General features: G+C 42.0%; 2 protein-coding genes across 2 annotated transcripts in view; both read left to right on the top strand.

Annotated features, from left to right (window-relative positions):
• The window catches only part of TM9SF3 (transmembrane 9 superfamily member 3), a 58,349-nt gene extending 47,969 nt beyond the window's left edge, over positions 1 to 10,380 (top strand). The window contains exons 11-15 of the mRNA XM_055560673.1: positions 1,992 to 2,060; positions 4,930 to 5,076; positions 5,498 to 5,581; positions 5,709 to 5,785; positions 9,488 to 10,380. Of these exons, the coding sequence (XP_055416648.1) occupies positions 1,992 to 2,060; positions 4,930 to 5,076; positions 5,498 to 5,581; positions 5,709 to 5,785; positions 9,488 to 9,555 (445 nt within the window). The 3' untranslated portion in view covers positions 9,556 to 10,380. The remainder of the gene's footprint in view (positions 1 to 1,991; positions 2,061 to 4,929; positions 5,077 to 5,497; positions 5,582 to 5,708; positions 5,786 to 9,487) is intronic.
• Positions 10,381 to 11,297: 917 nt separating this feature from the next.
• TLL2 (tolloid like 2) overlaps positions 11,298 to 27,864 on the top strand; it is a 148,949-nt gene continuing 132,382 nt past the window's right edge. Inside the window, exon 1 of the mRNA XM_055560672.1 lies at positions 11,298 to 18,474. Within this exon, the coding sequence (XP_055416647.1) occupies positions 18,285 to 18,474 (190 nt within the window). The 5' untranslated portion in view covers positions 11,298 to 18,284. The remainder of the gene's footprint in view (positions 18,475 to 27,864) is intronic.

The following is a 27,864-nucleotide window of genomic DNA, read 5'->3' as shown; positions in this document are numbered from 1 at the left end:
TCATTTTATGCACAAAATGTGTTTTTGAGGATCTCCCATAATTCAAGGTTTAATCCTGACAAAAGGTGACAGGTATTTCTGTTTAACAGCTAAAGCTATTCTTCTACTGCAGTAGTTTAAACATAGTTTATAGTCATTTAGTCTAGGCTTTGAAATAGTGATTCTTGATGGATTTTTAACTTGAGATGGTTTATATTTTTTCAACCTTGGACATAAAATGAGATAATCACTAATATGTTTATATTTCTAATTTTTGTAATTCAAATTTGAATAAAATGTGAACTCACTGTGTATATGTTTTGCCCTTTTAAATTAGTATATTGAATGGTTTAGTGCTGATGTATGCCATTCTGCATTCTTTATTTTACTAATTCTTCTGGACATAAATAGAACAATCTTACTGCATATTTTTTTATTTCCCATCTTGTTTAAACAGCTGTATGGTAGATTCTACATATTCATAATAGGGGATATATATTGAAATGCTTCTGTTCATAGATATTTTGCTATATTATAAATATTACTTATTTTCAAGTACTTATACAGTCTTTTGAAGACCTGGAGGTATGTAGACATTTGTAGAAGTGGAAGCTGGATAAAATAGCCCCATAGTTTAAAGGAGAATGATCTGTTCTAGTCTTAGGAATTATACATGTTCTTTTTTTCCCCCTTTTTTTAGATTAGTGCTTATGAGAACGTCTGTAGTCTGTGTTTTAAAGTCAGTTTTATCTTCTTCAAATTCAAGATTAGCCCGTTAAAGCCCATTGATATCCTGATCTTCCTTCACTCATTACTGAGGAGGATAAGATTAAAGGAAAAGCCTAGTCAGAAATCACAAAAGTTCCTCTGGGTCACTAGGCTGGTAAAAGAGAGGAAGGAGTAACCTGTACCCTTGTTAACCATGGGTCACATTTAGGTGTAGGAAAAGCTCACGTGTCTCTTCATTTTCTATATGTCATTATATGGGAACCGAAATCCATATCCTAGATCTGACAGGCAAGTTGTTTTTAACCTCTGTGGATCTTGACTTTTTATAAAAGGAAGAAAGGAGACAAGATTAAATGATCTTTAATTTTTTTTTTCAACTCTCAAACTCATTTTTTTCTTAATTTTGTAGTTTGTTCATGTCAGAAATGGTAGTTTGCTGTCTTTTATGTGCTGTGGACTGTGCCAGGCACTGGGAATACCTAGATGAATAGCTTCTGCCTGCCAGGGTTTATAATCTAGTGAGTAATTATATAAGTAATTAGTATAGTATAGTGTGGTAAGTGCAGCCTTGGAGTTACATTCAGGAGGCAGTGGAAGAACGCACCTCTGCCTGGGAGACTTGGGAAGGGCTTTATAGGGAAAACACTCGAGCCAGTACTTGCAGGAAAAGAAATATGAGACAAAGGAAGGCATTCAGGGTTGGAGAATTACTGAGTGCAATCAGTAAATATTTGTTGAGTGAATGAATGAGGTTTGAATTTTATTTTTGAGTCATTCTTTGACTCCTTTTATAACTCAGAACTCATAATACTTGAATAGTATAATTCAAGCAAAAAGGAAATACTGAACCAAGGAAAGCGTGAGCAAAGATACTGGCAAGGCCACAATTTGGGAAACATTATTTCAGATGGGGGAAACGGTTTCAAAACTTATATTGGCTTTCTGTAAGTAAAGGACTAAAATTTTTAGAAGTTACTGGGAAGTATAGATCAGGAGGAGACAGAGTTTTTCTTGAGTTCTGCCAGTAGCAAGAACTTTTGTTCCTGAAATTCTCATCTTGGGCTTTAATGCCCAAAAGAATTTTAACTATAAAATTCTAACTATGGCTAATTTGAAATCCCCTTTCAATATTGTGCCTCTTTGAATTTTTGTTTTTCTCTTTACTGGCTTATTTCTGTCCTTTAGATTATTTTTAAGTACCAAGTATTCTGATTCCTGTTATCAGAGTTAATATAATGTGGAAATCATACTAGAAGTTTACAGTTAATTTTAATATTTTCCAGGTTCATGGAGCCTGCAGTTATTGTTTGCCTAGGAGGAATTTTACCTTTTGGCTCAATCTTTATTGAAATGTAAGTTTTGGCAATGTATTTATGTTTCGAGAGATTTCATTATAATAAGATACAGGAGAGAGGAGTTAGGGTGGCTCCCCCTTCCCTCGCCCAGAGCCCTGCTTAGATGCTCCTCGTAGGTGCATTGGTGAAGCACCTGTCATGGTGTGTCACAATTGTCCCTCTACTGATGTTTCTCACTAAACTCATCTCCTTGAGGGTAGAGACTAATTCTGTTCTCGCTGCTTCTCTAATATGTGTAGCGCTTCTGTAATATCTGTTGAAAGAATGGGTAATAGATAAGGTAACTAACAAGCAGAAGGGAACAAGAAAAAGAAAAGAGGTTAAAAAAACCCTTTTTGTTTTAATGATGGCTTCGTGACATTGTACAGGAGACAGGGATCAAGACCATCTCCCTGAAAAAGAAATGCAAAAGGGCAAAATGGCTGTCTGGGGAGGCCTTACAAATAGCTGTGAAAAGAAGAGAAGCAAAAAGCAAAGGAGAAAAGGAAAGATATAAGCATCTGAATGCAGAGTTCCAAAGAATAGCAAGGAGAGATAAGAAAGCCTTCCTAAGCAATCAATGCAAAGAAATAGAGGAAAACAACAGAATGGGAAAGACTAGAGATCTCTCCAAGAAAATTAGAGATACCAAGGGAACATTTCATGCAAAGATGGGCTTGATAAAGGACAGAGATGGTATGGACCTAACAGAAGCAGAAGATACTAAGAAGAGGTGGCAAGAATACACAGAAGAACTGTACAAAAAAGATCTTCACGACCCAGATAATCACGATGGTGTGATCACTGACCTAGAGCCAGACATGCTGGAATGTGAAGTCAAGTGGGCGTTAGAAAGCATCACTATGAACAAAGCTAGTGGAGGTGACGGAATTCCAGTTGAGCTATTTCAAATCCTGAAAGATGATGCTGTGAAAGTGCTGCACTCAATATGCCAGCAAATTTGGAAAACTCAGCAGTGGCCACAGGACTGGAAAAGGTCAGTTTTCATTCCAACCCCAAAGAAAGGCAATGCGGAAGAATGCTCCAACTACCGCACAATTGCACTTATCTCACACACTAGTAAAGTAATGCTCAAAATTCTCCAAGCCAGGCTTCAGCAGTATGTGAACCGTGAACTTCCTGATGTTCAAGCTGGTTTTAGAAAAGGCAGAGGAACCAGAGATCAAATCGCCAACATCCGCTGGATCATTGAAAAAGCAAGAGAGTTGCAGAAAAACATCTATTTCTGCTTTATTGACTGTGCCAAAGCCTTTGACTGTGGGGATCACAATAAACTGTGGAAAATTCTAAAAGAGATGGGAATACCAGACCACCTGACCTGCCTCTTGAGAAACCTGTATGCAGGTCAGGAAGCAACAGTTAGCACTGGACATGGAACAACAAACTGGTTCCAAATAGGAAAAGGAGTACATCAAGGCTGTATATTGTCACCCTGCTTATTTAACTTCTATGCAGAGTACATCATGAGAAACACTGGGCTGGAAGAGGCACAAGCTGGAATCAAGATTGCCGGGAGAAATACCAATAACCCCAGATATGCATATGACACCACCCTTACAGCAGAATGTGCAGAGGAACTAAAAAGCCTCTTGATGAAAGTGAAAGAGGAGAGTGAAAAAGTTGACTTAAAGCTTAACATTCAGAAAACGAAGATTATGGCATCTGGTCCCATCACTTCATGGGAAATGGATGGGGAAACAGTGTCAGACTTTATTTGGGGGGGCTCCAAAATCACTGCAGATGGTGACTGCAGCCATGAAATTAAAAGACGCTTACTCCTTGGAAGGAAAGTTATGATCAACCTAGATAGCATATTCAAAAGCAGAGACATTACTTTGCCAACAAAGGTCCGTCTAGTCAAGGCTATGGTTTTTCCAGTGGTCATGTACGGATGTGAGAGTTGGACTGTGAAGAAAGCTGAGTGCCGAAGAATTGATGCTTTTGAACTGTGGTGTTGGAGAAGACTCTTGAGAGTCCCTTGGACTGCAAGGAGATCCAACCAGTCCATTCTGAAGGAGATCAGCCCTGGGATTTCTTTGGAAGGACTGATGCTAAAGCTGAAACTCCAGTACTTTGGCCACCTCATGTGAAGAGTTGACTCATTGGAAAAGACCCTGATGCTGGGAGGGATTGGGGGCAGGAGGAGAAGGGGACGACAGAGGATGAGATGGCTGGATGGCATCACCGACTCGATGGCCGTGAGTTTGAGTGACCTCCGGGAGTTGGTGATGGACAGGGAGGCCTGGAGTGCTGCAGTTCATGGGGTCGAAAAGAGTTGGACAAGACTGAGCAACTGAACTGAACTGAACTGTGTAATGGAATTAGAGGAAAGGATCTTTTTTGGTGTAAAATCATAGTGCCCTTTCTCTTGCAATCCTGTGAAAATGGCATCGAGCTTTCTTAGGCTTTGCTTTGTTTTCCTAATTATTTTTATTTTCCTAATTTTATACATTATTACCATATCAAACCTTTTTAAAAAATTTAATTGGGTGTTTTATAAACTGCATTGCTTGTATAGTATTGTATGCAGAAAAAATAAATGAGAATTCATTTTTAAAATATGAATTTTTAGCTATTTTCATTTTTCTTTTCCACAATACACTCCTAAAGCTTCTAATTTATTCAGTTTGCTTACAGATGAATACCCTACCCTGCTAATGAATCTGTTCTTGAAAGATTATCTAAGAAAATATTTTTGAGAGAATTGTAAATGATTTAATGAAAGGGGAGGAAGGGAAACTGTTGAGAAAGTTGTTTGAAAGAAAAATACTGAGAGAGAACTAAGGTGCAAATGAGATTTAGCAAGAACAGGGTGAGTTTTATGAATAAAGACTGGAAAACTATGTCTGTGTTGGGTTGTATTTAGGTATTTCATCTTCACCTCTTTCTGGGCGTATAAGATCTATTATGTCTATGGCTTCATGATGCTGGTGCTGGTCATCCTGTGCATTGTGACTGTCTGTGTGACCATCGTGTGCACATACTTTCTACTAAATGCAGAGGATTACAGGTGGTGAGTACTTACTTTGGGAAGAACTTCTGGGGACCATATAATTTAAAATAAGATTGCATTTGAAATGTATCATGTGGAATAGTGTAGGAGTTTTTTCAATTATAAAAATATTGATGATTTTAGAGAAAAAAATAGTATCAGTCAAAAAAATTGGGAGTATTAATGATGGTCACTATTTTAAACATGAGGAGACATTTGAAAAAGGAAATGGTTTATTTAGGGTCATTTATAATCGGAAATCTGGCAAAATTTAGGATCTCTCCTTCCATTTCTTAGGCTTTCTCCTTGTTGATATATTTAAATGCCATTATACATGCATTTGTTTTTAAATATATAGAATCATAAAGGATGTTTTTATAAAATGCTTTGCTTTAAAATCTTTCAGTGCCATCCATTCAAAAGAGTTCCTTTTTTTCTTCAGGCAATGGACAAGTTTTCTCTCTGCTGCATCCACTGCAATTTATGTTTACATGTATTCCTTTTACTACTATTTTTTCAAAACAAAGTAAGTGGAGACATTTTCTCATTTTGTATTTTGGAAACTAAGTTTATCATTTTAAATGCTAGGATTTAGGCCTTATGTTGAAAGTAAAAATGGATATACTATATATAAGTTTTTGGTTTTATTTCAGGATGTATGGCTTATTTCAAACATCATTTTACTTTGGATATATGGCGGTATTTAGCACAGCCTTGGGGATAATGTGTGGTAAGTTCTGAAATTCTTGGAATATCATGAGTAAATCTGAGTGTTTCTGAATCAGAAAAATACAGTAATTGGAAACTGAGAAATAACCTTCTGTTGTTTGATCAGGAACACCAAAAGAAGCTCAAACATCTGATTTCAGTCCTTTTAAGTATTCCTCAAAATCTAATTTATTACCTCTCTAATTTCTTTGATTTCCTGTTTTTAATAATTGTGTATAGCACTATTTCCCATACCACAGTTAGTTTTTCATTCATGTTGAGAATTGCCTTTTTTTTTTTTAATAAGCTTAGATTTTTTGGAAAAGATTATTGTGTAAACAAGTTAAGGTTTTGGCCAAATGATTTTTGTTTGGAAGTTTCTGTTCCCCTGTTCATTGAGGTAAAAGTGTCCAGGAGGCAGCACAATTGAGTCCACGCTTGGGTGCTTGCAGACTGAGCTTACGTCCTGGCGGTGCAATCTGTGCTGCTATACCTTGATCCAATTCCCCAAGGTCTCCAAGCATCTATAAAAGGAGGATAATAGCACTGTTTCATGGATCTATCACAGTCTTCCATTAAATGGAAGAGGTAATAGTTTTCACCATAAATAGCATGTATAGTATATATGAAATAGCTAGAAAATGAAGAAAACTTTTTAGAAGCACCATGAAAAATGGAAAAGACATGGTCTGGAAAGCCTAAGAGACCTAGAGTAAATCTCCATGCTGCCACTTAACCTTCTTTGTGGCCATGGGAGGGCATATTAACCTAAGTCTCATTTTCTAATCTATAAAATGGGCATATCTTTCAGAGTAATTATCTGTAATAGTGTCATGTGTATAAAGCAACAGGTATAATGCAAGTCTGTTATTAGGTGGTGAGACATATGAGACGTGATGGGGAGTTTTGGGGAGGAGCAAGACTTTGAGGGGCCAGTCTTGATTGTGAATCCTAGTGCCCCTACTTAATAGCTAAATTTTTTTAATGCTTTTCCTGTTGAAATTTCATCTTGCTGCCTGACAGTCCTGGCACGTTTAAAGTTCCCTGCTGTTCTGGCAATGTCCCAACATTTATTCTTTAATGGGTTTATATGCTTTTAGTGCTAATCTGTTTTTGTCGGGGAGGGGAACGAGTTCACACTGAAAATGATTAAAATGTCATCATAATACAAAAATTATACATACTCACCGGGTTATGTTGCTAATATGCTTTTTCAGTCAGTAATTGAAAGAAAAAAAAATATTTTTTTTAATGTAGGAAAAAATAATTATGTGAAGGGGAAATAATTAGATTGCTGCAGATTTTATGTTTTGAGCATATAGCATTTTAGTTTTAAAAAAAATTAAGCTTGGTATTATTCCCAAGACATTTATTTTTCTAGAGAGCATATTCAGTCTCTTCCTTTTATAAAGTAATATTTTATAAGTTTATTCTTGATACTCATAAGATTAAGAAAAATGATTCTCTAGATTGACACTATTTTGCTTTTAAGCATATCTCTGCTCAAAAAGGAACAATATTTTAAAGGTCTCGAAAATTGAATTTGCTTATTGGACTAGTACTGTATTATACTAGTTAAATTTTTGATTCTACCTAAAATTTTACAGATACTTTAAAAAGAATTCAGGTTTTTAAAATTGAATGGTTATTTCCAATTATCTTGTAAGGACTTGTATATAGCTATTTTAAAATGAATGATCACTATTTTCAAGTATAATATAATAATTTAATATTAAAAAATAAGTGTCTTTATTACAAAAATAGGTTTCCTTTATTGTCTGGGTGGGTTTTTACAATATTTTCGATATTTAATATGGGGAATTTTCAAATATATACAAAAAGAGAAACAGTAGTATATATGTAGTGAATCCCCATGTACCTAACACACCTAACATCAGTAATTGTCAACTTGTAGCCAGTCTTGTCTTATTTTTGTTTCCACTTTACATCCTTTTTTTCTGATATAAATCTCGAACTTCATGTCATTTTAGCTGTAAATATTTGTGTGTGTGTGTATGCATGTGGGTATATAGATACATCAAATGTGCAGTGTTTATATAATTATTATATAGCTATAATATATAAGAATGCAGTTATATAATATTTTAATATATATATATATATAATTTCCTAATGTGCTCGAATATTCACTTAGTATTCACTTTTATCCCACACGTCCTCATTTCTTTTTTAATACAGTTTGCATCAAGATCCAGTTAAAAGTCCATGCATTGCTTGATAAAACTGTCTTTTAAGCAGCTTTAAATCTATTGACGTTTACTCTCTTTTCCCTTGCAATTACTTAAGAAACTTAGGTTTTGGTTGGTTGGTTTGTTTGAAATCCTGTTGAGTTTTTCACACTCTGGGTTAGGCTGATTGTATCCCTAAGGTGTTATTTAATGTTTCTCTGTGTGCTTCCCCCCCATATTTCCCGTAAAGTGGTAGTTAAATCTATAGACCTGATCATACTCAAGAATACTTGTCCAAGAACACTTAACAGGTGTTTTGTAAACTTTCATAAGGAGGCACTTAAATGTCTGATTGTCTCTGTGAGGTTAGCAGCTGTTGATAATTATTGCCTAGTTCTTCCATTAAGTCATTAGTGGTTACAATATTCTCATTCCATTGTTCCTTTTATATTTATTAGCTGGGACACTTCTCTAAGGAGAAACTTCTTTCATCAGCCATTTGGTCCCCTTGAGGTACAGTTTTCATATGTATAGGAAAGGCAGAAAGACTTATTTTTTCTTTGCATCTACCAGTTGGGTGGATAAAAGTTGGTTCAAGTTAGTCAGTTAGGTGTATGTGTGTGTATCATTAACTCATGGAAGACTGACTTTTAGACTTGATGGTAAATTCCTAAATCTAGTGTAGACTCTTCTCTATCATACGAATGACCACCTGTCTTGTCCTAAAGATCTCTTAGTATTTACAGTAAAGAACTATACAGTTAATTCATTCATTCAACAAATATTTATTGAGTATCTTACCATGTACCGAGCACTTTTTAAGCGCCAAGAGGCAGAAACTTAATTTAACAAAACAGATTAATTTAACACCCCTGCTTACTGGTATTTTGGGCCCTGTTTGAGGCTAATTATTCAAAAACAGCATTTCAGAATTCCTGATCTACTTATCTGTCTCTCTCATCCATGCCCTCAAATGCCTACCTTTCTACCAGTCACAGCTTCTACAATTTAAACATAAAAAAGAAGCCATCAGAAATGTGTCCTATCTAGAGCTTCAGATGCTATTGGGCCATGGGTCTCAGTCCTTCCCTGAGAGAACCCCCAGTCACTTCTTACTAAATTATCCATAAGTGTATCATATTGTTTGGAGAACATGTTAGTATTGTTTTAATAATCTAGAATAATCTATGCTTAAATTTTTAAAAGACTTATTTTTTTCATTTAATGAATTTTTGTCATTCTGAAATTATTCTCTCTTTAAGAGATTATTTTAATTCATATAGTTCATAATTCATGTAATAATTGATATTTAACTATAAAAATGTTGCATCAGGCCACACTTGGTATATGACAGCAACAGGTGATTTGCAAAACAAGTGACACTATTTTAGTAAGTTTAGGGAGAGTGCTAACATTAGATGTTATCTTGAAAAAAGAATAACTTTCTAGAGCAGAGAGCATTTAGTGTTTGTTTGTAAATGATGGGTACTGCTCTGTGTGTATTTGTTTCAAAACATCTTGTTTTATCTTTACAGGAGCAATTGGTTACATGGGAACAAGTGCCTTTGTCCGAAAAATCTATACTAATGTGAAAATTGACTAAAGACCCAAGAAAGCCTGGAACTTCGGATCAATTTCTCTTTCACAGGGGTGGAACTTGGACAGCAAAAAAAAAAAAAAAAGCGCAAGAAGATTTGGGCTTTAACACTGGGTACTTTGTGGGTCTCTTTCATGGATGGCTTAAAGTAACATCTATTTCCATTGATCCTAGGTTCTTACTGACTGCTTTCTCCAACTGTTCACAGCAAATGCTTGGATTTTATGCAGTAGGCATTACTACAGTACATGGTTAAACTTCCCAAAAACTAGCTCATTAAAGATGAAATAGACCAGCTCTCTTCAGTGAAGAGGACAAATAGTTTATTTAAAGCATTTGTTCCAATAAAATAAATAGAGGGAAACTTGGATGCTAAAATTACATGAATAGAAATCTTCCTGGCACTAGTGTTTCTACAATACTGAAAAATGATGTTCCAGAAAGATTACTTTTTTCTCTTATTTTTACTGCCATCATCAACGTATTGTGGGACATTTTTATATATTGAACCTGGGTTCTTTTTTGACCTGCTTTCTGCGCCCGCGCCCCCCACCCCCCCCCAATTCAACTGCATCTTTTTTTTTAAAGAGAAAATTTAAAAATATTAAATCTTGCATGTAATATATCTGCTGTCATCTTAGTTGGACCAACTTCCCATTTATTTATCTTAAAACTATACAGTTACATCTTAATTCCATCCAAAGAAGATACAGTTTGAAGATAGAGGTGTACTCTCTACAATGCAATTTACTGTACAGTTAGAAAGCAAATTGTTAAATGGAGAAGATATTTGTTTTTATTAAACATTTTGAGATTTAGATAAACTACATTTTAACTGAATGTCTAAAGTGATTATCTGCCCCCTCCCCCTAAGTTAGTCTTACATCTTTTTTGGGTTTGAATGAAGGTTTTACATAAGAAATTATTAAAAACAAGGGGGGGTGGGTAATAAATGTATATAACATTAAATAATGTAATGTAGGTGTAGATTCCCAAATGCATTTGGATGTACAGATTGACTATGGAGTACTTTTTTCTGATGATGATTGGTGTAGAAATGTGTGAATTTGGGTGGCTTTTTACATCTTGCCTACCACTGCATGAAACATTGGGGTTTCTTCAAAATGTGTGTGTCATTCTTTTGGGAGGGGGGATTATTTTCTTTTGTTTTTCTTCTGAGACTCCCAAAAGGAGCCAAATTTGTAATTTAGAAACATTTAATTTTGTTAATCCTGTCTGGGGCACTTAAGTAACATCTAAAGCATTACTGCTTTAGAATGTTAAAATAAAATTTCCTGACCAAATTGTTTTGTGAAAATACATGTGTTTGCAATTTGAAGATATCTTTTCAAAAGACAGTATTACTGAATGCAGGGTTGGGTTTTTTTTTATCATGCTTTTCTGATACAAGGGACCCATACTTTAAAATCCCCAATATTGCTTGCATCTAGATTATCCAGTGCAGTCACAAAATGAATGAGAAGCCCTTTGAATGAAATTGTGGCACAGAATCTGTTCAGGTCAGTGTACTGTGTAAAGTGGGGGTGGGTAAAAGTGGTCAGTGTACTAGAGGATGAGCAAATAAAGCTTACAGTTTTCTAAGAGAAGTAATTTTAATTTTGAATACATCTTTCTGGAACGGTCCATAATGTGAAGTTTTCCTAGAATCATTGAGTTTCTAGTTTAATAGTTTGCTATGCAAATGACCACCTAAAAACTATACTGTATATTGGTATTTTTAGAAAGACTCAAAACATTTTAACCTTAATGTATTTAAACCTTAACATGAAGTTCATGCCATTCAGAGTTACATAAGGTGTTTTCATTACAAAATACGTTTCTGTACATTTATAGACTGCATCCTATAATGTAGCATTAAAGACTATAAAGGGTGGCAAGTTTGATTTCTTACCACTTAAGTATGACTGACATGAACAAACAGAAATTTGATCAAAAGCTGTCGGTAAATCCTCTTCTTTAAGCCAAAATATTATATGAAGTGTAACCTGCTAGTTCCTTCATTTTCTGTTTTTTCTCACACCTGCCTTTAAGATCTAATAAGAAAAAGAACTAAAAGTTAGTACTTAATGGCTAATATTATATAACTTTTAAACTACATGTAAAATTCTTATAAGAACATAGAGTCTCTCTGATAGATTGTGAATTGGGTGGCAAGCTTCTATCTTCATAAAATGGAATTTGTTTCTCATGAGTCTTTCAGGTAAGATACAGGGTTTTTAAAGAATGAGTGCTTTAGCTGCATTCAGGTACACCAGTTCTTTTACTAAACTAATCTGTATTTGAAATCCTTTGGAATCTTCACTGAAAAATAGTTTTGTGATATCCAAATACATTAAGAACTTTATTAAAATGAGTATAAGTCACCTTGAAAAGTCCTTTAGAAAATAGGTATTGGTTCATGGCTTTTTAGAGGGGCTGGGTTGTGTGTGTGTGTGTGTGTGTGTGTGTGTGTGTGTGTCTTGAAGATGTAATCCACAAATAGTTTAGTTCCATAGCTTTCAGTTGTAGAATAGCAAAATATATTATTTAAGTTAATCAAAGGGTAGGATTTTTCCACTTCATAAATGCCATTTGTCTTTCATTTATTAACATTTGCTCAACTTAGCAACTGAAGTTTTGAATACTCTCAAAAACTGGGGATTTGTATCTGTAAGTACGCTTCACTTGAAATTTAGCTGCATTAGTGACATTGTTAATAGGTATACCCTAGTACAAGAGTGGGCTTCCCTGGTGGCTCCGACCATAAAGAATCTGCCTGCCATGCAGGAGACCTGGGTTTGATCCCTGGGTCGGGAAGATCCCCTGGAGGAGGGCATGACAGCCCACTCCAGTATTCTTGCCTGGAGAATCTCATGGACAAAGGAGCCTGGCAGTGTAAGAGTAGGATAAGGTGGAAATGTAGTGACTGGAAAATTGGGAAAACATTCTTTTGTATGGAGTTTGCCCATAAATTAAGCCCCATGCCCTTGGAATTAATTACATTGTGGTGATTTCTGAACCTAGTGAATGGTATGCTTGAGTGTTTTCCATTGAGAGTGGATGGATCCCTTTATAAAGGTGGTTGCTGCAAACTCCAGTTCTTCCAAAAGCCACTTTATTCAGGGTTTATCCACAAATTGTATTCATTTTGATAAAGCTTTTGTTTCCTAAATGTTTACTGATCACCATATGCCAAATGTTTTGCAAATAAATATTAGTTTAAGATTTCCTGATTTTTTTTTTTACAGATGTAAAAAAAGAAATAATGTATTAGTGTAATTTGTTCAGGAAAAGCTACATATCGAAGGGCTTCTGTATAGAAATTTTGAGAAAGAAAAGCCTATTTGTAATCTATACACTGCAGTTTCATCTAGGTTTTAAGCTTAGGTTTCAGTGTGTCTTAGTGCTTCATCTGTTGATTTATTGGCACACATAATAAGAGTAGTGACATGAAAATACAAATATTCATTAATGTTTTATATCTTCATAAAAATTGCATAGTAATGAAGCTATATTTTAACAATACGTTAAGGAGATCAGAGAAGTGAAAATTTATCAAGACTGGAAATGTGTGTAGAAATAGACTAGATTTAGAGGTCAGGTAGATCAGAAAGTTGACATATCGCTGCAGAAAGTTTATAAGATTTAAATTCAGTTTGAGGAATAACTTTTGTTCTGTGAGCGTTTTCTAAAAGCCATTTGATTTGACCTCTTTGAGCTGTAGGCAGACTTGTGCAGACAAAGGAAAAAGTACATTCTTGTTTCACCGTTATTAGGATATGGAAATAAACTGTTGTGAAAAGTGTTCATCTTGAAGTGTTTGTGAACGGGGCTAATAATTGATAAAGCAGCATTTTTTGTGCTTGCCCCAACTCATCAATTTAGGTCATTTGAAGCTTATAAACATTATAAGTAAGAGCTTAAAGGAAAGGAGGAAATTACATGTCATTCTATTTGAAGGACAACAGGGTATCTTTGGAAAAGCAGTCCCACTTGGGCTTTTCAGCTGTGTCAGACTTGAACCTATAAATCCCTGGAGTAAGGACAATTGGTGACAGAGTTGGGAGGAAACAGTTACTACTCAGTGATGACTTCCATTTTTGTACTCACCCGTGATTTGTGTAGGCCATGTTCCAACTGGCTTTTTATTAATAGAAATCCAGTGCAGTATAAAATGTATCACGTTTGAAGTTCTAATCTAGTCTGTTAATCTAACTGAAGTTGAATTTTTAAAAAGTAATAAAAAGTCAAATGTTCTTCCCTCGGATGCTTTCTTTCTTTCCTTTTTGAAACAGATGATCCAAGCATAAAGGATAACCCATTATTATTGGCACGCATATGAAGAGATTACTAATAGCTTTCCACAATTAAATAAAGCAGGGGTCAGCAAGCTTTCTGTAAAAAGCCCAATAGGAAATATTTGAGGCTTTGAGAGCCATACAGTCTGTGTCACGACTGCTCTACCATTGTAGCGCAACAGCCATGGGAGACAGTACATCAGCTAATGAGCATGGCTGTGTTCCAGTAAAACAACAGAAACAGCCAGCAGGTCATAGTGTGCTGACCCCTGAAACAAAGGATTTAAAATTTGAGATTTGGGTATTCTCCCCAACTTCATACTTTGAGGGAAAATATACACAGAAAATGGGAAGAATGGTATAATGAATAAGATCTGTCTTTTTAAGAAATGATTTTTTTCTCTCATTACCATTCTTTTGCCTTTCTTTGTATACAAACTCTGACACCAGCATTCAAACTCCTCTGTCCCTGTCATTCTCCTGATTGAGAATACTTTGTATTTGTCTAGCACTACTGTTGCACAACAGTTTCACTTGTGTCCTCTCACAACTGTCCTGTGAAGCTGATAGCATAGGCAGCTAGATTTTAAGAAACTAGAGCAGCTAAAGAGTTCCTTGTTTTTAGCCCAGAAGTAATCAAAATTAGGTCTTATTGTTTTGACGGCTGTAACTGTAAAATGGGGATGTCACTTCTCCAGCTTATGGAAGAGAGATTCATAGAGGTCACGTTGGAAATGAGTGTTCTATAGCAATGGATGGGATTATTTTTATTGTACTACTAATACATCAAAAGTAGCGGCGAACTTCTCCAAGTCTATTTGTACTTTTTTTCGTCTTTAGTTTTAACTGGTTATTTAAATTCTTGTCAGCCTCCTTGATTCTTTTCTCCCCCTGATTTTATTACCAGCTCCAGTTGACACCTTACTTGAAAATTCCGGTTAGCTGAATAGTTTAAATTGGTGCAAATTTGAGTACTTTAAATCTCTTTAGTGGGCACTTTTGTCTGGTTGGAAAACTAGGAGTTTAATAGAGGAAACTGTTACACAACCAACTTCTGAATTTCACAGTGAGAGCTTCTATTAAATAGCTAATCAATAGTTTAACATTTAGAAGGGGAGGGAATAAATTTGTGTTGGGATACATGGAGTCAATGGTAATGCAGTCTAGAAATGTTTTTAAAGTTATCTTCAATGTTTTGCATACTTAAGGTGGTAGGAGTTTCAAATTTTTTAAATGAAGGACACAGTTGTAGGGGGAATTTTGACATAAGTCATTTAAACTGGCCCATGTCACAGTTCTTATGGCTCTGGGTAAGCCACTAAATTATGGGACCTAACCTTGGAGTCACTGAAGGGAAGAGAGGGTCCAAAGAGGGTCCAGAGAGTAAGACAGATCTGATACAGGTTAGAGACCCAGAAGGATAAGACAGACAAATAGGTTAAATGTCATAGGTGTGGTAGCTGCTGTAATGTTGGCATGAAGATGCAGCCTGTGTAGTTATGAAGTTGCGGCAAAGACATGGAGCAGCAAGGCCCAATTAGGATGAATGCAAGATGTTTAATGCAATGTGAGTAGACATAATGGAGATGGCAAGAACTCAAGGCTGGAATACACATGTAAGGACAGCCTGATGGTGGATGGAGGGCCTGATGTGCCACCCTTAAACGGGCTTAGGTAGGGATCCTAGCCACAGAAGGTTTTAAACAGCTGCTGAAAATCGTTAACAGTATGAAATAGTTTAAAAATTCAAGTACTGTCTCAGTGGTCAGTTCATGTAAACCAAGAAATAAACCAGCAAATGAGAGTGCCCTCTACCCTGAAGGGTCTGCTCCCTGCCTTGGAGAAGGTGGTGTGTGGTAACCTGGAAAGGCATCAAGAGGAAGAAGGGACCTCTGCGGAGTAGTTACGGAAAACTTGGTAGGGGTGGAGGCGTTTGAGAGCTGCTGCAAGAGAGCTGTGGAACTCAGCATAGGGCATAGCAGCAAAGAGTTGGGTGGATGACAGACATCTGACTGAAAAGGGACAGTTGTATGGACTTGTGATCATGAGCTGTGGAGGAGGAAACCCACAGATAACTAATGGAACTGAGTTGCGTGGCTTTAGATCCCAGAGCCTTTTATTCCAAATCTATCTCGGGTTTTTTTTTTTTTTTTCTTGGAAATTAAAAAATACATTTATAAAATTTGAGCCCCGATTAGAGTTTAAAATATAAAAGTGGTAAGTGAAATCATAAAACATGAAGCTGAGAAAAAATATTAACCATCACTTTCGATTGTTTCTAACTTTTCTGTACTATGACTCAAGTAGTTTGTTCATACTTGTTTGATAGCCTTTAAGATAGTATTCAAACAGGGCTTCTGACATAAAGATGCAGTCTGCTCATCCTAGAGCACGACTGTCTTCAAAATATGTGGGCAAAGAATGTTGGTGAGAAGCCTGGCAGCTACTCAGGAGGTCGGGATTAGAGGCAATAAAAGCTCACAACCTCGGTGCTTGCACAAGAGGTCGCCTGTAATGTCTATTTTCCGGAGGAATTCCCTGCTAATGAGGCCAGTTGGCTGTTTGCCTAGTGCCATCTGGAGACCTGGAAGTGTCACACAAGTTTGTTAGGCTTTTGAGATGTTGACGTTGTGGACTTGTCTACTGACAGGTGGTGACCTTCACTGGGTTAAATTCAGAGACCTATGGCGTTGGGTTTGACTCCTTCCAGTGTTCAGGCAGAAATGACATTCAACTCCTTCCCATACCTATTTAATGGCCACTTGGTCTTCCCTGCCATTTGGTGGCATCCATTCCCCTCCCGCCGCTCACCTGCCCCAGATACTCCCTCCCCTGTCGGTTCTTGCCCAGTCTGGCTCCATCCTATATATATATGCCCATTTGATGAAGGCTCAGCATGAAACAGGGTCAGCTTACATTTCTAAGGGCCAAGACAAAACAGCCAGTAGTTAAACCTTTACTGGGTTGTAGGACTTGTCACCCTACTTATTAGATGATCATAATGCAAGAAATTCAGAATCCTGTGTAAAGCCCAGCTCTGGGCTCCCTGTCTGCTGTTTTGTCATTGGTGACTGTGAAACCATGTGGAAATCCCAAAGGAAATCTTGTTCCTTTTTTCTGCTTGCAGTTTAAATGGAAAAAGGATTCTGCTGGGTGTGATGCTGACTACACATTGATGTATTTTACTTCTTAATGGGGCAATTTTGCTTTTGTAGAAAGGTCTTTGAAAAGCCTCTTGGTAATAGCATTTTTATGTCTATAAATCAAATTGGCTCAGTTCTAACAATTTTTACATTTAAGGTACAGCATAGGAGGGGGTTTCAAATATCTCTTGATTATTCTCACATTATTTGGGCATATGTTTTTAATTAGCAAAAAATTAACCAGACTTCAGAAATTGGTTGTTTTTATTCCATCAAGTTAATGGTGAATAGCTTATTTAATAAAACATGCCTGTAATTTAACACAAATAGTAGGTATAGCTGTTCGTTTGTCAATCTTTTTGCCTGTATGAAGCGTCTCGCACTGTTTTCCTAAAGGATAGGGTCACGTAGAGGGGAAATCCGTCATTTTAAATCATTATTTTCTAAGCCACTCTATCACCAGCCATACGTTAGGTTAGGTGGTTACCGCAGCAAGCGCCGGTCACGGCTGGACGAGGGAATGTGGAGAAAGCTGAGAGGATCGTAATCGTCGGGTTTTTTCTGCGCCAAAAGCGACCCAAAGAGAAGATTCGCTTCATCCCTACAAGGAAATGATTCTCCGAAAAGCACATAGCGAGCTGGTCGTAATGGGGATCGTTCGCATTGGGTTTCTGGTCCGGCGCTCAGAGCTCTAGCCACTGCCTCCTGTCTTCACCCACGTGTGCACCGGGGAGTTGTAAAGTGAATTTTGAGAATAAAGCAAGGCGGAAAGTCCAGCCTTGATCTGGAGCAGCGTTGAAGGGAGGGTGGGCCAGAGGCGCTGTAACACCCAGAGAAGGGCGCCCTTTGCTCGGTGGGAGCTCGGCAGGCCACGGGTCCTTGCCTTCAGCTTCTGCACCTCGCTCCCCTTCCTCCGAAGTTGCGGAGGTGCCGGGAAGAGGAGGGGCCTTGCTTCGGGCGCCCGAGTGATTGGCTGCCCGGGGCCCCTGGCGAGGGCTGTGCGGTCCAGCCCGGGTGGAGAGGGGCGGGGCGGCCACTGTTCCATCCACTGCCACAGTCGCAGCCGCCGCAGCCTCGGCCGACGAGTAAGTAGCTCCGAGCAGCGGCTTCCTAGGCGCGCGGACGCGGACCGGGACCCCGCGCTCTGGGGGTTCCGCGCCCGAGCCATGCCCGGCAGCCGCGCGTAATCGCCGTGCCCGGTTGCCGCCAACCCGATTCTGTACGAGGTCCCTCGCCCGAGAGTCCAGCTTTTGGTGCACTCAACCCCCTTGGTCTTGGCCGGCCGCTCGCAACCATGCCCCGTGTGACTGCGCTCGGGGCCCTTGTGCCATTGCTGCTGCCTCTCCTGCTTCTGCTGCTGCCGCTACCCCGCGACGCCGCGGGGCTCGGGGAGCGCTCGGACGCCACCTGGGACTCCTCGGCGCTGGAAGGCGAGGAGAGCGCGGAGCAGCAGCTGGAACATTACCATGACCCGTGCAAAGCCGGTAGGTGCCGCCGCCGGGACGTCCGGCAGAAGTTTGCCTTTGAAATGCAAACGAGGTAGTGGGCAAGCCAGCGCGGCAGTCTGTGGGGGCGGGTCACCCTTCCCCTCCGCTGAGATCCCCCGGACTCCCCGGGAAAACAATGCCCCAGAGGGACTGCTTAAATACCTCTCCGGCTGGGACGTCCTGGCCCCTGGCGTGCGGCGCGCACCGGGTGGCGGCCGCGGGAATGTTCCCAAAGTGTCCGAGGCCGAGAGGGCGCCCAGGGGCTGGGGCGGGCCCCGGGGTCGCCTGACAGCCAGGTGGTCAACACGGGCCACCGCCGGACGCGCTGAGCTGGAGCAGAGGGGAGGGAACCGGGCTGGGCGCAGCGTTCCCAGCCTTAGACGGAGTCTCTGGTTCCGATTTCATGACATTTGTAAGTTTCACGCAAAGTTTCCCAAGATCTTGTGGTTACTCTTCGGAAGAGAGTTTAAAAAGGGAAAAGCTTCACAGCGGGCAAAAGGAAAGCGATAGCCTATGGAGAATGAGCATGACTCGAGTTGCTGCAGACTTCCGCGTAGCCTGCTCTGTGGTCGCGGCTGGGGGTCGTCCTGGGCGGGCAGAGATGGAAGCCGTCAGGTGCTCTAATCCGGACAGGAAGCCGCGCCCCGGGACGCGCGGGTGTTTCTGGCGCTAATCGCGGCCCGGGCGCTGCAGCTTCAGTTTCCCACTCGTGTGTCCCAAGGGTAGCGGCTTCAGCCGCTGCAAAGCCCGAGCGCATGTTCCAAAGAAAGCCTTGGGTCTGGGGCAGTTCCCAGCTGGAACCGAGGGGTGCTCACACTCCCCAAGGGGTGCTCATACTCCCGAGAGGGTTGGTCTGAAGCCCGCCGAGCAGCTCCTGGCCCGGGGCCGCGGGTAGCGTCGTTTATCTCTGGGCAGTGTCCGGCTGGTTCTGTGGGCGGCCCGCAGAGACTAGCGGACCGAAGGAAGCTCGCATCCTCCACTCGCAGAAGGGCAAGGTGCTTTACTTCTGTTGAATGAGGGCGTGCCGTGAGCCAGTGTGGGCCCCGTTCCCTCACTCCATGGAGAGGCTCAGTCTCCCTCTAGTAGGCTCAGTTTTCTCTTCTGCACTGGGGAAGCAATTGTCGGAGGGCTCAGATAATTTATGGGGAAATTCTCTGCACATGGAATCATGATGAAGACACTGCTTGTGGTGGTGTTACTGCAGCCAGTGTAGTCTAGGCTCTGAGCTGGACAGGTCAGAAGTCGGTGAAATCTGGGGCAGACCAGGTTACTCCGAGGCCAGAGAACCTAAGAGGGTGTGAGAATCTTGTGGAGGGTGCCGATCAAACCAGGCTTGAGGGCCTGGGCTTACCCTGAAGGAAGATTTCTCCAGAATAACAGCTGTACCTTGTGGGGTTTCTGAGTTAGGAAGGAGGACAAAGAGTTGATCCCTGGGTAATTTGAGAGAATATCCACAGGTAGCATGTCCTGACTGAGGTGTCTCGGTTCCTCACTGGACCTAGGTCCCAACCAGGCTTGAAGAGCCTCTGGAGCACTGAATGGTGGCCTTGCCTGAGAAGAAGGACACTGAGGATACAAAACTGGGATGGGGGCTAAATGGAGTAGATCAGCCATCGGCCATCACCTGCACCTGTCAGAGCCTGGATTTTACTGGATGTGAACCAGGGGCCTGTGGGAGGCAGTGTGGGCCTGGACTGGGGTAGCAGTCAGTGTGCCAGAGAATGTATCGAGCTTTTCTAGGACGCTGAGTGCTCATCTGGGCCCTGTGAATCTGGGTGAAAGAGATATAGGTCTTGTCTGGGAGCTCTCCAGTTGCTGATCTCAGCTGTGTGGAATAACACTAAGGTAGCTTGGGGCCTCATTTTTCTCCAATAATTTTGGAGAAATTGCTAGATAACCAGGGCATGCATGTTCTGCAACTCTTCCCAGATGGGATGGGATGGGCGGGCAGGGCTAGGAAAGTAGGTGTAGGGTTTCAGCCAGCTCTGAGCATCCTAGACAGCCGTTGTCCATCCTCCCAACCCCCTGACCTCTCCCTCATCCATGCCAATGCCAAGAGTGTCCAGAAGAGGGCGATGGCAAGGGAGACATCAATAGGCTCAGACTTCTGGAAATTCCCTGAGCAAGGGAACAGCCTTCTAAGGACAATAAGCAGTTCACCAAGGACTGGCATCTCAGTGAAAGGACGTGCCTCTCGGCTTGTGCAGAACACTGCCTTTGCTGGTTCTATATTCAAACCAAACCTTAAAGGGTAGCCTGTCCTCCTATCCCAGTTACATGCTAACCCCTGACTCCTCTTGGCTAGAGCCCCTTGCCTAGGACCTGCCTTGGGTCTTCAAATCTGAAACACCTCCCACTTGCCCTTCTTGAGCCAGGGGTCTCCGTTCTGTGGAGGATGCAGAGTGCAGACAGAGAGTCTGGGGTCTGTTCCTAGCCTCTCAGGAGCTGTGTTCCTTGGCATGTTCCTCTCTGAGTCTTAGTTCCTCATCCATAGAGTGAAACTGTTGGACTAGTTAGGGTGGCAGACTGCCAGGTCCAGGGAGCTGGCTCCCTTAGTCCACATCAGCCCCCTTCACACCTTGCGAGCCCTTGAGTTTGTGCCCCTGGCTCCTTCTTTCTGTATGGTTCTATGACCTTTGCTTCCAGCTCGGGCTCTCAGAGGCTGACCAAACTGGTCAGTGTTCTGTCGTTTACACTTTTGCCATTTGCTCATTTTACTATTTACTCTGTCATTTACAAACTGTGTGACCTTGGGCAAGTCACTTGATTTCTCTGTGCCTTAGTTTCCTCATTTGTAAATAAGGATGATTCCTAATATGTTATGCGCTTAGGACAGTACCTGACTTATAGTTAAGTACTTAATAAACAGATTTCCTAGAAACTTGTTGAAAGAACATCTTCATGCTGATCTTTGGAGTAAGTTTTGGATTGTGAAATTTAAATTTACTAATAGACAATCTAATTGAGGAACTTCACTGGTGGTTCGGTGGTTAAGAATCCATCTTCCAGTGCAGGAAACTCAGGTTCAATCCCTGATCAGGGAACTAAGATCCCACATACCTATAATCGAACAAATAAATAAATATATTTTTTAAAACCAGTCTATTTAATGCTGTAAAAAGGAATGCTTTCGAATCATATGATCTTGAAATGGGAGTGGACCTGAAAAGTGCTCCTGACCTGGGGCTGGTAAGATGTGTGGGGCTTCATGGGTGTGGTCTCTGTCTGGTGGCCCATGGGTGTGCCGTTTGCTTTTCATCTGACACTGCAAATGAGGTCAAGAGTTCGACTGAGTAAATTTCAAGACATCCTTTCAACCACCATGTCCCTGAGAACAACTTCTGCAAAGCTTCTGAGAGCTTCTCCAGCCTGCTTGCCCTCACTCATAATTCCTTAGCTGCACCCAGAGCCAGAGGCCTGGATCCTTATCCTGACCCTGCCTCTTACTCTTCGTACAGCCTGGAGCAAGTCCTTCACCTCTCTGTGCCTCAGTTTTCTCATCTGCAAAATGGGGATGGGGACAAAACTGCTTCTAGGGCAGACATAAGGCTAGTTGTAGCTGTATTTCTGAGAGGGCAGGGTCTCAGACAGGACTTCTATGTCAATAGATTGTTTAGGAGGTGATCCCAAGCAGCAGGGTGAGGGAGCCGGGCAAGTATGACCAGGAAAGAGGAAATCCAATGAAGGAAGAGGAATCCAGGTAACTGCCTTAAGTTAATAGGGCCGTGTTCCCACCTAGCCGTGTTCCCACCTAGCCCTTCCATAAGTCCTCCCAGAATTATCTGCCCAGGAAACAGGAGGCTGGAACATTTATACAAAAGCTGCTGTTCTTCGTTGTTTGCTCCCTTTTCCAGCTTCTATCCCTGTGTGAAAAACCACCCGAGCTCTGTAGTATTGAACAAGCACCATTTGACTCTGTAGGTGAGTCTGTAGATACGGAGTTTGGAAAGGGCACAGCAGAAATGATCTGCCTCTGCTCCGCAGTGTCTGAGCCTCTGCTGGGTAGGTGTGCAGGCTGAGGGTGACTTGACAGCTGGGAGCTGGCATCATTGGAGGCTCACAGGTTCTCTCACATCTGGCAGCTGAGGCTGGCTATTGCCCAGGGCCTCAGTTGAACTGTTGGCCAGAACCTACAGGTGGCCTCTCTGTGTGGTCTCTCCATGTGGGCTGGTTAGGCTTCCTCACAGCACGGCAACTGGATTCTAAGTGCACGCATCCCAAGGGAACCAGATGGCCGCTTTATTTCCTCATGACCTTGCCTCGGGAGCTACGTAACATCTCTTCTGCCATGGTTACAAGCTCTCCCAGGTTCAAGGGACATGAACATAGCCCACCTATCCAAGGGAGGAGTGTTAAAGTCACATTGTTAAAAGAATATGTGGAGTGACTTCCCTGGTGGTCCAGTGGCTAACACTCCGTGCTCCCAATGCAGGGGGCCCGAGTTCAATCCCCGATTGGTGAACTAGGATCCCACATACTGCAATTAAGCACATACTCCACAAATACTGAGCCCAGGTGTGCTCTAGAGCCTGCGTGTAGCAACTAGAGAAGTGGGTACACTGCAGAGAAGAACCCAACACAGTCTAAACAGATAAATAAATATGTAAAACACCTTAAAAAAAAAAAAGAGCATGTGGAATGGAGGATGTTGTTGCTGCCAGTTTGGGAGAATGTGACACTCCCTGAGGCATTAGCTTCCCTGCCCTTCTGTATGTGGTTGCCATGGGCTCTAGATTCAGAAAAAGTTCCCAAGTAGAAAAGTGGGAAGCCATGCAGCGGATGCATGGGACTGAGGATCTGGGGCTCAGGTCACACGCACTGTCTACCTAGGGCTGAAACAATATGCAAATACCTTGTAAACTGTGACGTGCTACATAGCCTTTTGGGTTCATAAAAGTAAAGTTGACAGCCAGCTTTACTTTTCAGTTGGTGGCTTAATAAACGCCAGGCCTTCACATATGATAAACATATATGTTCCTCCATGAATAAATACAGTCAGCAGTCCCTGACGGCTAATGGCAGCAGAGCTGGGGTAAGGAGCCTGGCCTGGGAACTAATTCATTTCCCAGGAGCAAGTTTGCAGGCCTTCCTCACACTTTGAGACCTGACTTCTGCCTGGAATTTGGGGCCCCACTCCGTCTTGTCATTCTCTCCCAGAGACAGTGACCTTACATTCAGTTCCTCATTTTGGGGGTCACCAGAGCCCTCTTTAAGATGGCCCTCTCTGGGATAGCTCCTACCTGCAAGCCCTCACGTTGCTGATGTGAGGCTGGAATGTCAGACTGTGTGAGGCCAGTGATGGTTGTCCACCTCGGTCATTGCTGTAAGCCCAGAGCCCCACAGCACATCGCAGGTACTTGTCAATATTCGCTGAATGAGGGAAGGATGATTCTGCCTGGCCCTGTGTGGCCTGGGTCCGTGGCTGAAGGACCCTCCAAGCTTGCTGTCAGCCTGGAAAGGGAAGCGGAGCCAGCCGGATGGGCAGCAGCCCCTCCTGAGAGAGCTCCAGGTGGAGAGTGGAGTCCTGGGCAGCACTCCCAGGGTTTCCTTCCTTCACGGCAGGGGCACGCACCCCAGATTCTTAAGCACAGATGTGAGGTTCCCGTGGTGCCTCCTAGAAGCCTGTCTCCCTGGCATAGCCTGTCCCTAGTGCGGGAGCCACCATCTCCCTGGCACCTTGTCTTTCCCCAGGTGGCCACACCCAGGTGAGGGCAGCTGGCAGTTTTACAACTTTGGTTTTATCCCTGCTTGTCTTGGTGTCCTTGCTGATTCAGGCAGGTGCTGATTTGATGGAGTCAAAATATTCCAGAGCTGCATGGAAATGAAATGCTGATCTTTCCCTCTTCTCCAGGCAGGAGCTGCATCTAGTCCACCTTGGTTTCCAATTTTTTACCCCTGAAGTGCCCCAGAGCAGGGCATGAGGTGGTTAAGAGCCCCGGCTTTGACAGTTGATGGACTGGGGTGCAAAATCTGCTGCCGGTGCAAGGCTTTGTGACCTTTAGAAAATTACTTAACCTCTCTGAGCCTCAATTTCCTCCCTTGAGAAGACTGTAAATATTCATTTCTCAGGGTTGCCAGGGATTGAGTGATGCAATGTTTGTCACGTGCTCAGCACTGTTTCTGGACAAGGCAAGAGTTCAGTGATGGGTATGCACGTCCCTAGAGCACAGAGCAGGTGCTCCCAAGTACTTCCTGAACTTGTGGTGAAACACTCCAGAGGAATTTGAATTTTTGTGATATGTGAACAAGTGATTTCATGTAGTAGAGTTAGTTAGAGATTCTTAAGTTCAGATCTGATAATTATTGGCAAACAGCATCTCAAAAGTAAGTGAAGGGTGAATTTTAGGAAAAAGCTGAGGATGGGCCAAGGCAGAGCTAGGGGAGGAAACACACTGTTTTGGCTTCTGCAGAGGGACACGGCTGCCCACGCTAGGATTCAGCTAACCGAGCGGGTAGAGAACAGGTGGCCTTCAGGTGCCCAACAGAGCCAAGAGGTCCCGGCCAGGCCATGACTCAGGCTAGGGCACAGCATCTGGGGGAGGGGAGGTCAGAGGGGAAGGCATCAGCCCCTTTTGGGCGAGGATGTTCCGAGAGCTGAAAGATAGCAAGGACACCACCCCATTGACCTCCAGTCCAGGCCCCAGAACAGACAAACAGCTGGGATAGTTTCCATTTTACATCTGGAGACGCACCCTCAGGCCGAGACCTTCTGCCCAACATTGGTGCTCCTTTGAAAAGGAAAGTTATAAACATCTGAATGCAGAGTTCCAAAGAATAGCAAGGAGAGATAAGAAAGCCTTCTTCAGCGATCAGTGCAAAGAAATAGAGGAAAACAACAGAATGGGAAAGACTAGAGATCTCTTCAAGAAAATCAGAGATACCAAGGGAACATTTCATGCAAAGATGGGCTCGATAAAGGACAGAAATGGTATGGGCCTAACAGAAGCAGAAGATACTAAGAAGAGGTGGCAAGAATACACAGAAGAACTGTACAAAAAAGATCTTCACGACCCAGATAATCACGATGGTGTGATCACTGACCTAGAGCCAGACATCCTGGACTGTGAAGTCAAGTGGGCCTTAAGAAGCATCACTACGAACAAAGCTAGTGGAGGTGATGGGATTCCAGTTGAGCTATTCAAATCCTGAAAGATGATGCTGTGAAAGTGCTGCATTCAATATGCCAGCAAATTTGGAAAACTCAGCAGTGGCCACAGGACTGGAAAAGGTCAATTTTCATTCCAATCCCAAAGAAAGGCAATGCCAAAGAATGCTCAAACTACTGCACAATTGCATTCATCTCACATGCTAGTAAAGGAATGCTCAAAATTCTCCAAGCCAGGCTTTAGCAATATGTGAACCATGAACTTCCAGATATTCAAGCTGGTTTTAGAAAAGGCAGAGGAACCAGAGATCAAATTGCCAACATCTGCTGGATCGTGGAAAAAGCAAGAGAGTTCCAGAAAAACATCTATTTCTGCTTTATTGACTATGCCAAAGCCTTTGACTGTGTGGCTCACAATAAACTGTGGAAAATTCTTCAAGAGATGGGAATACCAGACCACCTGATCTGCCTCTTGAGAAGTTTGTATGCAGGTCAGGAAGCAACAGTTAGAACTGGACATGGAACAACAGACTGGTTCCAAATAGGAAAAGGAGTACGTCAAGGCTGTATATTGTCACCCTGCTTATTTAACTTATATGCAGAGTACATCATGAGAAACGCTGGGCTGGAAGAAACACAAGCTGGAATCAAGATTGCCAGGAGAAATATCAATAACCTCAGATATGCAGATGACACCACCCTTATGGCAGAAAGTGAAGAGGAACTAAAAAGCCTCTTGATGAAAGTGAAAGTGGAGAGTGAAAAAGTTGGCTTAAAGCTCAACATTGAGAAAATGAAGATCATGGCATCCGGTCCCATCACTTCATGGAAAATAGATGGGGAAACAGTGGAAACAGTGTCAGACTTTATTTTTCTGGGCTCCAAAATCACTGCAGATGGTGACTGTAGCCATGAAATTAAAAGACACTTACTCCTTGGAAGGAAAGTTATGACCAACCTAGATAGCATATTCAAAAGCAGAGACATTATTTGCCAACAAAGGTTCGTCTAGTCAAGGCTATGGTTTTTCCTGTGGTCATGTATGGATGTGAGAGTTGGACTGTGAAGAAGGCTGAGCGCTGAAGAATTGATGCTTTTGAACTGTGGTGTTGGAGAAGACTCTTGAGAGTCCCTTGGACTGCAAGGAGATCCAACCAGTCCGTTCTGAAGGAGATCAGCCCTGGGATTTCTTTGGAAGGAATGATGCTAAAGCTGAAACTCCAGTACTTTGGCCACCTCATGCAAAGAGTTGACTCATTGGAAAAGACTGATGCTGGGAGGGATTGAGGGCAAGAGGAGAAGGGGACGACAGAGGATGAGATGGCCGGATGGCATCACTGACTCGATGGACGTGAGTCTCAGTGAACTCCGGGAGTTGGTGATGGACAGGGAGGCCTGGCATGCTGCGATTCATGGGGTTGCAAAGAGTTGTACACGACTGAGCGACTGATCTGATCTGATTTGACTTATGATGCTGGCTCTGTAGGTCAAGCTCAACAGTGGAGGCAGAAAACTCCAAGAGTGTCCCCCACTCTCACGTCAGTGGGACCGTGTTTCCATCTTTCTCCTGCCCAGGGATGCTGCAGTCAGCATCTTGCAGCCTCTGCTGAGGGTGGCATGTGTGTGGGGAGTGTCCTTTATTCCTCTGTCCAGCATTGAGAGACGAGAGGAGGAGCCATCACAACAGCATTCCATCTGCAGGGTGCCTGGCGCCTGCAGGGCCAGGTCCCGGGTGCTAAGGAGCTAAGTGCCAATCAGACCTCAGAACTGTCCCAGGAGCTCCTGGGCATGGCCTCCTTAGTGGGAAGATGCTCCTGATGGAAGCCGAGTGCAGACGGGCAGCAGCCCCCCACCCGGCAGCACTTCCCGTCAGACCTGGACCTCCCCTTACCACTGCTTTTCTTGCCACTCTCGGGGTTCTCTCCGGCCTGGGTTGTGGTTGTTTGAGCACCTGGCTCCTCGCCTGATGTTTGACCACCTAGCCTGTTGCTTTGGTACCCAAGCTTTGGAGTCAGGCTGACTTCTATTTCCCTTCTCAGCTCTGTCACTTACTAGCCATGAGAGCTTGAGCGAGTCTTGCAGCTGTAAAGCCTCAGTTTCCTCTTCTACATAATGCAGTTAATAGAAACTCCTATTTCACAGGCAGTTGTTGAATGAAAGGCAGTTGATACTGTGCTTAGCAAATAGAAGCACTCAATATTTGTGAAATATTGCTATCATTTTGTGGCCTCCGAAACACCTGTCATGCGCATTAAATTGAATTACATGAACCTCATCACTTT

The sequence above is a fragment of the Bubalus kerabau genome, chromosome 22, assembly GCF_029407905.1.
Source record: "Bubalus kerabau isolate K-KA32 ecotype Philippines breed swamp buffalo chromosome 22, PCC_UOA_SB_1v2, whole genome shotgun sequence".
NCBI classification, from domain to species: domain Eukaryota; kingdom Metazoa; phylum Chordata; class Mammalia; order Artiodactyla; family Bovidae; genus Bubalus; species Bubalus kerabau.
This window is presented reverse-complemented; position numbering and strand designations above follow the sequence as displayed.